We start from the raw sequence: 15,849 nt of genomic DNA, 5'->3' as shown, positions 1-15,849 counted from the left end.
GACTTCTAATTGTTGACGGTCGCACATATGACATAGATAAGGAATTATCATTTACTCTAATATTGACATTTACGTCAGCTGCGTGAGTCAGATTGTGACTGCCACTCCTGTGAATACATATCTATACAAAATAAACGTTCCCAAACTGAGTTCATAGACAAATATCAATAAAATATGTTTAAAATATACACAAAGTTACAAAAAGTCAATTCAGTCAAGTCTATTTAATTTGCTTAAGTTATATCTATAAATAACCATAATAAATATTATTCTATGCATAAAGTAAAAATAACTGAGTTAAGTCATTAGCGTAATAAGAGATATTTTTACATTGTGTCTATTGTATCTATAAATAACCATAATAAATATTATTTTATGCATAAAGTAAAAATGAGTTAAGTCATTAGCGTAACAGAGATATTGTACGTTTAATCCCTGTTGTGTCATTAACATATAGTTTCACTGTGTGAAATGAAAGGTGATGTTGTAGTTTGTTAGCTAAAGGTGTGTTTTCACTCTTTAATATTTTTGGTTTACAAAGGTCAAATGTCATCGTCATCGGAATCTAAGAGGTGATGAACTGGAAGCCTCTGCTACTCCTTTTTTTTTTTAGTTATTCTCTTATAAAAAAATGGATACTCAATTCCAATAATACAGGAAGCATATTAATACTACTTTAGAGTTCCAACTTATCCTTACCCTGGCCCTGGGAAATCAAAAGTGAGAGTAAGATTTATAAACTACAGTATGATACTGAAAGTGTTAGTTCACATAATAGACAGATAAATAACATTGAGGTAGTTCTGTACAAATCTTATACAAAATTTATTTACAGAGAGACCCTCATTTGGACACCACTATTAAAGGAAAACTTTCCATCAAATTAGGGGAATATGTTTTAACACTGCAACCTACCCTTATTTATAGGACACTCCACCGACACCAAACCCCCCCCCCCCCCCCCCAATTTTTGGTGTACACTTTTGTGTCTGGCTATCAGCCCATTATTCTCTCTGGACACACCATTAACCTGGTTATTTTTATCATTATTGTGATAGTTAAGTTAAGTTAATGTTTTCATGACAAAACTGACAAAATAAACAGATAAATTCAACCAAAAACCCATTGGCTGCAGCCAATTTTACTATTTTTTTCTTTAAGTTACAGTTTTTGTAGGTAAATAATTGTTTTTCCGATCCAATTTTTGGTCAAAGAGAATAACTATTATGTCACATTAAAATGGCATATTCAACAACAAAAATGAAAAAACTTTTTCAGGAGGACAATAAATCTTTAACTGTATATAAACACCACAGGCACAGAACAATAATTCTAAACCACCCATTGATGTACTGAAAATTAATTTCAAACGATGAGGAAATCTGTGAGAATGAGAAAAAGTCCCCCCAACGAAGCCCAGAACCTTCTGCTTGATAGTTTATGCAGATGTCCTAACGATTAGACCACTGGAGCTTTCATGGTATTATTCAAATTTGATTGGATGGCGACTCTTTAAAAACTCTTGGTGTGGAACGGCGGAACAGCACTATTCTTCAATTAAACAATAAATATGAAATTATTATAAGTTAAAATGACTTTTTCTTTTTGTATTCATCTAAAAAGGCTGGATCAAAAACACCAATTGCTGTTGTTAAAGCACAACCAAAGGAAAAAACAACCGAGAAGACTAGGAATTACATTAAAAAAGTATCATCAGCATTTTCAGAAGAGCCTGATTGTCTAGCAAAACTACTTCGAATTCTCAACAATTATAAAAATAAAAGGTAAAATATATTTTTATTTAATGGTAGAGATCACGCAGATTGATGAATGCAAATTAATTTGTGATGAGTGTCGTGTGGCGCGGTCGGCTAAACAGGTGGACTGTGCTGTGAACCGTGTCCGCTCGTTGCTGTCATTCTTGTTCAAAGCTTGCTTACTCCTCAGCGTAAACTACAAAGTCTGAGTTACATGACAATAGCTCACCATCTGTGAGGTGAGATTCTAAAGCCATTGCAACAAAAATGCACTTAAAACTCTACTTCAGCAAAAGAATACACATGTCAGGTTTGTTTTTAAATTGCTTTTAATCCCGTCATTCCTCCATCTCCCCTCCCATTTTTTTTTCTGACAAACAGGTCTGTATTAATGAGTGAATTTGCGAATTGTCATCATCTAATTCTGAATTAAAAGTTAAAAGATATTTTTGCTTTTCCAAAATACAGCTGCTGATCATGCCAAAATGAATACATTTTGACGAATGAAACAGAGATTAAAAAATTCTAAATATTCTAACATGCAACACCTCCCTATTTAGTACTATGTATAAGTAAATTTGGCATCATGTTGCGATTACTAAAAAGCCAGACAAACACTATATGTTCGTTTAAGATACCTGGTCTCTTTTTGCGTGGGAGTGCATAGTCAGATAATCTAACCTATTTAGTCTTTTTTAAGCATGCTGTTTCTTAGATAATGTGTTCATATCATGCTATTAAATCCATACAACTATTATTGGACATGATCTAGTTTAGCATTGATTAATCTGTAGTTGTCTGGCCCCCTCTAGAGTTGTTTTTTTAGAAAATAAATAGGTTTTAAATTCTTAACCCAGTTCTTACTATACTTGATCACATTTTAATCTGTTGCAGTTAGTAGTCCTATATTTTATGAAGCTAAATAGAGTAGGTAAGTGCTTTTCTTGAGGACACACAACTGGCCATTAGTGAACTAACTGTACCATAGCTCGACACTTTAGCTTTGTTTAGATCTTCCCTTTTTGAGGAAGGAGAGGATGTACAGGTCGTGGGAAGTTTATTAATATTATCAATCGTTCAAAACAATTATATACGGCTCGCACAATACGATTAGTCAACAACGTCGCCACGCAAAACTTCTCAACAAGTTTACAGAAAAGCTGAACGTACATTAGAGTGCGTTAATTATCGCCATTAGATATCACTTTTGCTTTTAGGTAGGGCTAATTCAAAATGGCACGTAATGCGTAATTAACCAATCAAATTGCAAGAATACAATCAGGTGTGTCATAATACTTGATATGAAATTAACCAATCAAATGACATAGGTATATACAGGTGTGTATTATCTGTAGTCAAGTAATACTCAGCTAATTGCAGCTGCACATTTGAAGTTTTCAAGCTTCTGGGAGGTACTATTGATTAATATAAACAAAAGAAAAAAAGTACAGCAATAATGACTCTTCACATTATCATTATTTTGCATGTGATATATGTTTTAGTTTAAAAAAAAATTTAAGCAGTGTGTATAGAAATTTTAAAATCAAATGTCAAATGCTTTAAAGGCCAGGGGTTCTCAAAAGTTTATTACCGTTCGCCAGATTGTAATTTACTAATAATGTTGCAGCTAGATATAGAATCACATGGCAAGGATAGAGTCAGTGTGTTACACTTTACAGTATAATAGAGACATTTTTTTCAGTATGTCTCTCTATTGTTAATTTTACTTTGAATAGATTAATCTGTGCAAATTACAATACGCCTTCGGATGTTGCTTTTCTGATTAACAACACTTCCTACTCTAAACAACATCATTCAACAGAAAATTTTAGAAAAGTCCCTTGCTTTTGAAATATGTAATAGCATTATGTGCAAGTTATAGTTGGGCATGTTTCTCCTAAATAATATAACAAACACATTTATCCTTTTTATTTTTTGTTTTGTTTTGAGATTTTAAGTTTGGAAATTATTAGTTTAAGAATTATTTTGTATTGGTTGGTTGGATAAGAAGGGTAATTTCAACTAGCTTCTTAACCAATCCAGACAGTAAGGTCGAAAGCGTGAAGAATTTGTTGTATAAAAGTATAGTATAACATGAGCAAAATGTGTTGTTTTTGGATGGGACTTAAGGTAACTAACCTCTAGACTTTGAGCTTGTGTTAGCTAGGGTTAGATTCAAACTCAAGTAAAAAAATACATAAAAGAAAAGATAGGAGACTTTAAACTATAAGATTGAGCAATAAAAATAAAGATCAACTAATAAGCTATATAAAGTAGAACCCCTAGGTGACACCTTCAGGACCCAACAAAGTGCCCCCCTAATAGAGTGTCCCCTGAAAGGGTAGGCTGTAGTGTTACATTCTATAATGCCACTCATTGTTAATGTTACAGGAAAATGTCCCCCTTATAGGGGTGTCCGAATACCCTCATTTCAACTATACTGAACAACATAATAATACAACACATTCAATAATAACAATACATTTTCATACACAAAAAACACTACTTTTTACACAGACAACGCCCACTTGTATCCATCAGACCATTAAAATAATAAGTATTTTTCTCTAATGGGTTCATGCCAAATGCCACTCTGTCATTTATTAGTAAAACACTTTTATTTTGAGAAATATCAAGATTAAAATTCACAGTTTTAAACAAGTTTTGTGGGTGTTCTACAGACGTCTTTTCTAATGTTTAATATGGATTTGTTCTGGTTTTTAAGCAGCTTGCTGTCTATAGTTTATTGGTACGGTACACGTTTCCTTCTATGGAATCCAAAGTGCATACTTGCATTACAGAGAAATTCTGTAGCTTGTGGCTGATGTCATTTGTCACAGATCATATCATTCGTAGAAGCTGTTGAAAAATTGAAATTAACGAAGAATAAAATGTTTTTCCTAGTACTAATCTTGACTATAATTTCTATTCAATTTAATTTCATTTTTCTGTTTTTGTATCGTTAATGTTAGAATACCTGTCGCCAGTTTGGTATGATAAGATAAGAAATATTTTATTCATCCAATTTTTTAGGCCTACAATCAGAAATTTGATTGAATACATTACATTACAGTATACATTATTTTTATATTAAATTACAAGGCATATTACAAATAATATGTGGACTCATTTTAGATTTACATGCTTCTTCCCTAAAGGGTGCATGAGTCAAAACGGCGCTTTTCACTATGCAAAACGAGTTAACCCCCTACTCGTCTTGAAAGATGTACTAGGTTGCACATAAACATTTTGTGCACACTGGACCTACGGTTTATAATCCCAATCTGAGAAGACTTGTTCTACCCCCCAGAACCATGGAGCAATTAGTGACGCTTGAATCCTTGCAAACATTATGGCTATGGATTACAGCCACTGTCTTAACCGCTCAGCCACTCGCTCACAAATAACTGTAAAAACAATAAATAAACTTAAATACAAGTACAATTATTCATAAATATCCCAATAATATAAATGGTAATAGAAACTGCTATCAAAAAAATCGATTATCAAAATTAGGCCTACAGTAAAATAATAAAGATTCTTATTAAAATTTAAATCAAATTTGGAATAAAAGAATTCATATCTTGATGTATGAGAATATGGTACACCCAATCTTACAGTATCAGTCTTCTCCCAATATAGAAATCAACTTCGGCAAATTAAAGCGGAGTGCCGAATTATGGATATAACTATTAGATGTAAAGTAATCTATACAAACAAGTAAAATAACATTGTACTTTGTGTATCCAATTGACAAAATATAGCCTTCAATTGCTCTTTTAGTGTATGTTTTTAATGGCTAGGCCTAACTTACCACTAATAGATAAGTTTTTATTTTATAATTTTCTTGCACTATTTTTGATACCGGAAGGAGCCTGTTTGGCAAATCTTGCTGGCAAAACCTGCTTCTGGAGAACACTGTCACCATGTAGGAATATTTATCCTTAATTTTTATATTAAATTTAAATGTGACTAAACCATTCCAGTAATAAAAGTGTTATTCAATTGATATTTTTCTTCTGAGAGGTACACATATGATAATCATTATGTCATTTTTTTTACGTTTTTACTGTCTTTTTCACCACAACAAAAACACACACAATTATTTACTTAAACAACACAATCAATTTCCATTTTCACCATGCATTGAAAATCTACTTCCTTATTTTGTTTCCATGGATACATAACAAATCCACTTTCCTCAATAGTGCTTAATTTAATTAAGTTTTGTGAATGATCATTAATTGGGCTTGAGCACGCAAAGCACACCGTTCATTAAACCAGATTGGCGTGTTTTATATTTATATCCTTAAGTACGGCAAACATTGCAGTTTGTCCGGCTCCAGACACTCTGACGATCCACATGGATGCACAGAATTTTCTCCTCTTTTGATTGTAATAATCTTGCATTGACAGATAGAATCGTGATAATTACGATGTAAACAAAAGATTTTGAGAGATGACGATAATGAATTTTACTGCAGTACAGTTTGTAATGTGATTTCCATACAATGCATTTTTATGTTTTTCATATTTATACCTTAGTTAAATGTCTTTGCAATTCATGTTTCTACATTAGAATATTGATATTAAATGATCATTAAAAACTGTTCATATTTAATAGGTATTTAAATATATTTATTATTCAGGTTAGTTGGTCTTCAAACTCACAGGTTCAGCTAATAGTGCAGTACCTAACATGATCAACACGCCAGGAGATGATCCCCAACTACTGTATAACTTTACCATGTTTTTAAAATGTAGTTCCCACTAGGACGCAACCCTAAAAACGCAAACAATATTATTATAATATATTTTAGTAGGATGTCAGCATTTGTCAGTCATATTCTCAATTGAGTGAGATATTTATTTGAATTCAAAATAAGCAATTATTTAATTACTATAAAAGTGGGCAACTTGACGTTAGAATAGAATACAAATTTGAAATAATCTTCAGTAAATATAACTAAACTGATTCACTACAGTGCTCGTAGAATCAGAAAACAAATTTGAAAAAAAGGAGGGGCAACTAACAAACTGGGAGGGAAACCAAATTTTAGACCCTGGTTTCCCTATTGGCAACCAATTGGTTTTTTTTCGATTCTCTTGATTCCATAGACTCAAATTATAATTCGCAAGTTATTAGATAACAATTTTTCTTTGCCAAGATGATTTCCGATAATTCTGAAAATATAAGAAAGCAAGAAAGTCATTTATTTTATAGTGAAGAATGTAATCCAAGTTGATTCTTCATATTATCCTCAAACAAATTACTTTTCCGGATGTACTCACAAAAGCCAATGAAATTGTAACCGAACCTCATCATTTACCAAGCAGCTGTCGTTTGTGATACTCTCGCGTTAGCCTCAACAACCACAGTAAACATCTTTCTTGTAGCAAATATCCTTGTTAATCCATCATTGTCTCAGATGACGTTGCTGAGTTACTCATAATTCTAAAATGTATCCTACGAATAAGGCGGACCCAGGATTTTTAAAACAGGAAAGTGCTTATAAGTTATAGTCGGCCTATCAGTTGCCTGATGTCGTCCCATGGTATTAAAAGATTTACTTTGGCCAACTAAACTTTAAAAAGATGATCCTGATGTGATATCCTACCTAAATAAATTGAACATTGAAAGTTGTTCTGATCTTTAAGGTGAAGAAATTCAGAAAAATGGACAAATAAAAAATTGTCTGTGTACAGTTTAACAAACAATCTTGCTGTCACTTGACCAGATTACAGACTTGGCCAAGTGACATCAACATTTCAAAAACAATCTTTTATTTTTGGATAATTCAAAAGGAAACACAATTAAGACAATAGCATTTATTTCAACCGCTTTATCTACGTTTTTCTATGTGTATTGACGCATGAAATTAATACATTGAATTTAGATAATAACAAGTTACTATTTAGAACAGAATTTTTAATTCTTTCAAAATTGTTTGGTTTAATGCTGGTAAAACAGAAATAACAAAACTATTTTTACATTTGTATTGTTGCAACAACATGTTTTGTATTTTTATCATTTCTAATTTGAAAATGATTAAAACTAATATACAGAGTGTAATAATAGTTACCTTTCCCAATATCAGCTCTTTTTATCATAACCATGTGCGCCACCAACAGTTCAAGGAATGTTGCATGGCTATGTAGAATGACTTCTCGACTCCTGAATAGTAGCATGGCATGCTAGTGTGAAAAAACAAGCACAAGAAAACAATTTCTCTCCCTATTGGTCAGTTTTTTTCCTGAGCCTCCATTTGTCTAACTTTTCATAAAATATAATAATGGTTTATAAATAGGATTACAATCTAATAACTTTAAAAAAATGTACTCACTTTCTAATTATGAGGGCTTTCTGTAGATAAACAAGTTGCTATTTTAAGTATGTGTTTACCTCTTCCAATTTGGTTGGCTTAAAAGCATAATAACATAGATTTTACATCATTCTATATCCTTTTAATACAGTACAGTGTTAATTTTATACTTGTCTTCAAGAGTATGATAATCGCAAGGTACATTTTCTTCATACAATTATAAAAGTTACACATGTTTATGTTTTTTTTATTTGTAAGTCAATTTAAAAATATACTATTATAAAGTATTGATTATACAGTTTTCTTAATTTAATATACTGGACATTTAATTTATTTAATAATCCTCTTTTATCAGAATAAAATAACCATAACCACATACAAATTAAGACAAGGAATGACCTGGTTTAATGTTTTTAAAGTAATATATACGGCCATACTTCAAATCACCGAAATTAAGCAACATTGGGCTGGTTGCATTGTGAATGGGAGTCTGTCTGGGAATATCGCATTGGATGTTGTGTGTTGAAGTTGAACTTCTGATCGGGAGTTAATAACAATGCATTTTTTAGATAATCAGTGCAGAAAATCTGTACAGAATAAATATTAAATGAAAAATCAAGATTTTGTACAATCATTCATACACAAAACATACAAAGAAAAAAAATATTTCACCAAGAAATTAATAATAGCATCTTCCACAACACAACCTAAAATATCCTAAAATATAAATTTGCACCAAAACTGATGCAAGATGCATCGTGGAAGTACAATAACTATGGTTAACAAATAGATGATCTTTTTAAGACCAAAAAATAAGGGCTTGATCATTGTTTCTTCATTGCATAGGTTTCAGGCAGCTTCAATACAAATTGAGATTTTTTTGAGAGGATATTGTATAATTTACAATTGTAATCAGAATATTGACATTTTTATTTGCGAACTTTGTGATTGAGGTCTTCTTCACGAATTGAAGGCCAGAAAGGGTGAAACTTCTTTGATATGGAAAATAGTAATATAAATCTATAAACAGCGGGCGAAATCCACTTTCAACCGAAAAATTCCTATAAAATTGGAAGTATCTATTTTGATGATATCATGTCAAAAAATGTAAATGTAAAGTGATTCCCATAATTTCACCAATGCTATAGGCCTACTGTACAGTATTACTATATAATGACACATAAATAGTCACAGTTATTCAACACTATAAATGTTAACATTATTCACTCATATTTTACAGTATTTGTACTCTCCCATTTATTTTCCAAACTCAATCTTCTTAAACTCTCGGCCATTAACCTATCCCAGCAAGGGTGTTTTTGGTTTTTCGGCTACGCACTCCATTCTCCCTTGCCATTTTAACGACCCATTCGCTACAATAATACCATTCATAAATATGACATTGAACAAGAAATTACATTTATATCCCCATCCACAACACCAACTATTTTCAACACTATTACATATTCTGGGCCACTCAATTTACCCCCCTCAATTTCTTGTGCTGCCACCTGCTACTCATTCTCCAAGAAAATTAAAAATCACTTTTTGTCTCATTCTGTGACTTGCTATATTTAATTTATTCATGTTGTCATCTTATTCGTTACTATGCCCTGTAGCTGTACTTTATTCTGCTCATCATTTTTACTTTATTTTTTCAACTTTATTATATATTCATTTTTTTTCATTATTTTTAATTAATTTTTTTAATAATTATCTATTTTTAATTAATTTATAAAAGCAATCCCACCACAAAATTCTCATCTTTTTGTGGGATCCTGCAATCCCATCCATTTTCTAAATTCTCTCCTGCCATTATTGTTTTTTTACTTGTTGTCTTTTAGATGTAAATAAATGTTTTTTTAATTGAATTGAAATGTTGTGTTTGTTGCACGGATAACCAAAGATTTTTGGGTATTTGTTTTTATTTTATTAATTAAAATCTAGTGTAATATTGAATATGTAAAATATATTTTTTTTCTTTAATAATCACTTTGATACATTTCCCGATAGGGTTTACCCAAGGCAATAATAAACTGATTCTGATGATAAAAATCTGATTCTCTACAATTCTAGGGTAAACGAGCGCACCCTTTTATAGATAAAATCAGATATACAGACATTTTTTTTAAATCTTAATCATCGGCATACTGATAATGGATGTATGAGAAAAGACATCCTATGTATTGATGTACGTGGTAGTCTACCACTTTTAATAATATGATTTTAGTGGCTGTTCTTACCGCTAAAATAAGAAATGATTGTTTTTCTTGTATGTTGGAACCATTTCACATGTATGTTTAAAAGTAATGACACTTAGTTAGAATATTAATCTTTGTATAAATAATTCAACAGTAAGAATCATAGACTGGAGGCTATGCATTTTGTATTATTTCTACTTAGAACATTTGCCATGTTTTCTGACGTTTCCACCATCATTTCTCTTTCAAATGTTAACATGTACAGTACTATACAATACTGCTTAAATAAGCTGCCATTGGGCTTAAAACATGTTTTAGGATTGGCATTTTACTGTAAATGAGATGGAAAAAACTTGTGCAATCTCTGATTTTAGATATAATTGATTAAGATTTTCACATTTCAATGTCGTGGGTAAAATATTTTCATAGATGATTAATCAGTATTAATTATATTAGTAATAGTAAGGCGTGAGTGAAATGGCCGAGTGGTTAATTTCAGGCAGGGACGCCAATTACCGTACCTAAAGAGCCAACAATATCGGCATGGGTTCGATTGCGACTCGATCCTAATTCTGGTTGTGGAACAAGTCTTCTCAGATAGGGTTTATAAACCAGTGTGATTAGGGTGTTACCAGCTAAACTGATAGGACAGTGATTTAATTTAGTATTGATAATCATTGGCCATGTGATAATTCATTTTCCGGGCTCTGATTGGTTGCAAAAATGTTCACTTTAAAAAAGAAGAAAAACTGTGAAAAGTACCAATTTCATTGAAAGCTCAAGAGACTAGAATTCACTGCAGAAAATGATTCGGAAATGGAAATTTAAATACGCATGCATATAAGCTGACCGCTTTTCGTTCACGTTAATAAATTTGAAAAAGTGAAAATGAAACAAATATCGAACAAAATACTGTATCATTAAGTTGAGTCTAAGAAGTAATCAACTTTTCTTCATGTACTTCATTGAATAATCTTTATTAGTTTTACTGTATGTTGCCCGAAGTTTCTTGGCCTAATTCCAACAACTGTAATTGCTGTAGAAAAAGCGTATACTCTTTGTACAGTATTTTATGCGACTTTAATTTGAATTGGTTTGAAAGGTCTGTGTTTCCCAAGAGCACTATTATCATGTTGTTGTGCATTAGTGATGGTTTCGCCCAGATCAAACCTTGTACACTATGCCTTTTAAATCCAAGTTAATGTTACTTACAAGAAGACATATATAAGAGATTCAAGGTCTCTGAGCCTTGAGGCTTGTACTCAGAATTCTGAACTGAATTGAATATAGCTGCATTAACAACCCAGAAGCCAACGTATCTACTATAACACACCTTAATAATAATAGTGTATCCTTGCAATTTGATTGGTTAATTAAGCATCATGTGCACAAAAAAGTGAATCTAATGGTGATAATGGTTCTAATGCAAGTTCAGTTTACGAAAAAATATTCTTGCATAAAAAATTGAGGGGGGCTGTCATGAACATCCCCTGCGGTGAAATTCCAATTGTGCTGCCAATTCTCTTCTTTACTTGGCATTAAACAACAACATTCAATATGGGACTTGATAAGAACTAAACTTTCTGGAGAGAGATATGTACTATGGAAACATACAAGAAGTGAATTAGCCTAGGTCAATGTTTCCGTTCTCATGATTGTATTGCACTCTAGCCTATCAATGAACCTGTTTCTGCTGTGAGTAGTAATTAATAACCATGTAAATAAATTACCCCCAATTTCTTGGCAGCAGAAACGGTTCAAATTTGAAAAGTCTCTGCCATTCTCAAAATAACTGTTAAAATCTCCTTATCGACCACACTGTTCAACTTTTAGTTGCAACACAAAATATAACAGTTTAATATTTGATTTACCTGAAGTCAACTACCATAGCATTGTGAGCACCTTGCATTTTGAATAATAATTGCCTCGTGTTTCACAAAATTCTAAATTTTACAAAATGCAATAGAACCATTAAATAGAACTTTTACAGTGTAATAGAACTAATATTGAATGGCGCATGAAACAGATTAACCAATCAGCAAACTATATTATAATATTCGCTAGAACGTGCAACTTGACTAGTAGAGGAGGTGTCATACTACATTCATCGGCATTCAGCATGTTTGATGTCACACAGGCAGGGGCAAGCACAACTATTGAAAGGGCATTTCTTAACTGTACGTTTCGTCGGTTATGTTGGAGTTGGTGTTTATAATGCGCTTTATTAGGCCTAACCACTTAGACCTGGTAATCTTATTACACATGATTAGAAGTAGTGGATGAAAAAATGAACTAAAATAAAAGTAGATTGAAAATTGACTAGTTCATTTTACAATATAATGACAATAATAAAATAGGCTGTACGTGCAAACTTGACGTTCTAGTTGATAGCGTCATTTAATATTTAATAACAAAATTATTCTCTTCATCGAAAAGCAATCTATTTTCAATCAGCGTTAGAGTTTAGCCTCAACTTAAATCAATTCTAATTCTGCCTGCTCTGTTTCGTATCTGAAGATGATGAGTTCTTCTCTGTCAAGGTTGAGCATGCAGTCAGTCACGAAAAGATATTCATTAAGTGAAAATCTAGTACATAGCGTTTTACGATAAAGAGATAAAGAATAGTGTACGGATGATTGTGTAATCAGTATTTTTTTACCGTAATTGCCAACTTTTATAATTTAACACCACACCACAATTATAACAAATTCAGAGCAAAATATAAACATTCTGGTTTTTATAAATCACCAGTAACATAATGAATTAACCCTATTATGACTACGGAACTACATACATGTGAAATGAATTTTGCTCTTTCATGAAGCGACGAAAATGATTTTTTCATTTATTAGCAAATGTGAAAATCTTTGTTTAAAAGTGACTGTTGAATAAAAGCTACTATTTTTATTTATTTATATATTATATAACTCCAAAGGCAAATTTGAAAAAAATTGGCTGGATCTCATTTGTGCTTATTAAAAATATTTTCTTCAGAAGTTAATTATAATGCTTTTTTTATATTATGCTATATCATAAATCATTAGCAGTTACCCGTGCTCCGCACAGTCTTTTTCTACCAATCTGTGGTTATACTAATTCGCATTGGAGGAGTAATTGTATAATGAAATCACACTCTTCCCTGATAAAAGTACTTAATTATTAAAAAAAACACAAATTGTATCAAGAATAAAATTCCGAACTATTTACGGCCATTGATTTTGTTATACATGAAGTATTCCTTCACTTTGAAATATCTGTAAGCTCAAAAATTAAAGCAATACTGGATTTTATTGTGCTAAGACTTTACGAAAATAAAATATGAAAAAAAGGTCAGAAAGTGACAATGTTCTTGTACATGCATGTTGAAATCAGTCAGTTGGCAGTTTAAAACATTTCAGTGATACAATATGAATTGTTAATTTATAGAAATAAAATGTGCAGTATTGGAATAATAAAACTACAGGTGCTGACAGACTTCAACACAAAAAAAGTGCACATGGTGGTGGTCATCGAAATAGACTATGCGCGCAGACACTAACAAAAGTATAAAATATCAAACTATATATTTCTGCGACAAATATCAACAGTACTGTCTGACTGTACATATTCTGCACCCATGTTGTTAAGGGTGTGGATCTGATCGTGTCGCAGCCACAGATAAACCCTTTGATCTTGGTCATATGTACAGTAATATTGAGTTAAATTAGTAATGGTCTTTTATCCATTAGACTAGATAACGAGGCATCAGTATTCAGAACCTGAGACTCTCTGCTGCGTAACATCCCACGCCACTTGACAAGTGACCAATCCAACGGATTAGTTGGCTAATGATGGTTCAAGATGAAATAACACTTCATTAGAAATGTAATTTTTATGTAGGATGCACTAATCCTCGCCCGCCTTATCATTATTTTATGGAGATATCTGAAATATAATTTTCTGCATTTTGTTACGGATTATACAATTTCAGAGAGTATAAAATGAAAGAATAGTTGAAAGAGAAACTTGAATCATCAATTTATGAAAATTGATAAATTTGGAATGTAATTTTCTTGAGTAATTTAAATTTGTTATACAATCAATCAATTCAACATAATGTTTATCTTCTTTTTCCATCAATCTAGCTAGCCTAATAGTGGAATCATTAATATGGGTGTCCCCTGAATATGGGTTGTCGTAGTGTAAAAACATATACTACTATATGGAAAGTGTCCCTCAACAGGGTTGTCTCCAGAATAGGGATGTCCCAAAGGAGGACTTGTTGTATTGTTCTCCATGATCATATACTACACCCATTCAGAAAGCTTTTGATTTAATTAGTTAATAGTTATATATTCAAGCTACAGTATTTTATTTGGCAAAAAAAAATGTCTATCATATCAAGCAAAAATAGCATTGATTTGTGGAAAAAATCTTAAAGAAATGCTATTAATTTATCATCTCCTGTGAGATATTCATTCACAAAACAAACAAAACATTAATAGGCAAAATGTGACCTTCATCATATTGATCATTAATGCTACTCATAACTCACAGTTCTCAGAAATACTAAAGGCTTTTGAATTGCATGATTGATTGATTTTGTGATACACACTATAATAATAATAATATCTCATTTGAAAAAGTATCCAATGTGCATTTATCATTTGAAGAAACAGTAAATGCACACTCATTCAAATTAATTTCTTTTCATACTTGTATTTTAGATTTAAAACTTTAGAAGAATCCCCCTCTGTGGTTTGTAAAAGTTGTGAAAAGAAGCTCATCTCGAGATTAGGTCTACTGAGCTTTTTTTCAATATCCTATTGGCTTCTTTTCAAGATAGACTTTTATTTAAATGTTAAAGGAAAAGAATTGTATGATCGTGTTATCATATCGTTATTAATGACCTTACAGTCCTTAATTATCTCAACCATCATATATTTATTGATTTTCTAAATGGTACTTTACTTGTCTGTCTCTATGGCCACTATGTAAAATTTGCATGGAATGTCTCAAAAATCATATTTTTGTAGGAGCAATTCACAAAATATACAGCGTTCATTTAAAAAAGAAGCCTCCTATTCAGTTTGCAAAAGTAATCTTGAAAAGAAGCCCATCTCAAAAAGAAGTCCACCCAAGAGTCCTAAAAAAAAGAAGCCTATGGGTTTCTTTACAAGGTTTTACGGTACTTGGATACTAAAATTCTCCGCCTCGAACAGGAGACGTGTAGACTTCCAATACTCCATTTGATTGACACTATGATATACAAAGCGTTGTCATTGTTTATTGATGTCATAATTTACTCATATAAATCTTAAATGTTTCAATGTTTTCATCAGTCAATTTCACTCAATATGCGTCACGTCAAGATTGTATGGATTCACTCTTTCTTTGGGTTTCTTCGGCCCAGCAGTCAGTTCACTCAACACTGGTAAGTTCCTACCAAGTACTAGATGCATATGAAGCGACATGATCTTTCTTTTTAAATGCCTTTTTAGTAAAAAAAAAAAAATTTTTTCTCAATCCTAAATTCGTGTTCGTGTGCATAAATCTTTGTGTTAATCATCGGGTTAAAAGTCCAGTATT

At 31.7% G+C, this 15,849-nt stretch overlaps 1 protein-coding gene across 1 annotated transcript in view; it reads left to right on the top strand.

Annotated features, from left to right (window-relative positions):
• The window catches only part of LOC144852727 (uncharacterized), a 46,445-nt gene that overhangs the window by 5,624 nt on the left and 24,972 nt on the right, over window positions 1-15,849 (top strand). Inside the window, exon 6 of the mRNA XM_078710686.1 lies at window positions 1,624-1,784. Coding sequence (XP_078566812.1) covers window positions 1,624-1,784 — 161 coding nt within the window. The remainder of the gene's footprint in view (window positions 1-1,623; window positions 1,785-15,849) is intronic.

Source organism: Antedon bifida, chromosome 9 (assembly GCF_963402885.1).
Source record: "Antedon bifida chromosome 9, ecAntBifi1.1, whole genome shotgun sequence".
Classification (NCBI taxonomy): Eukaryota; Metazoa; Echinodermata; class Crinoidea; order Comatulida; family Antedonidae; genus Antedon; species Antedon bifida.
The sequence above is the reverse complement of the archived record's forward strand: the minus strand, read 5'-3'. Positions and strand labels throughout refer to the sequence as shown.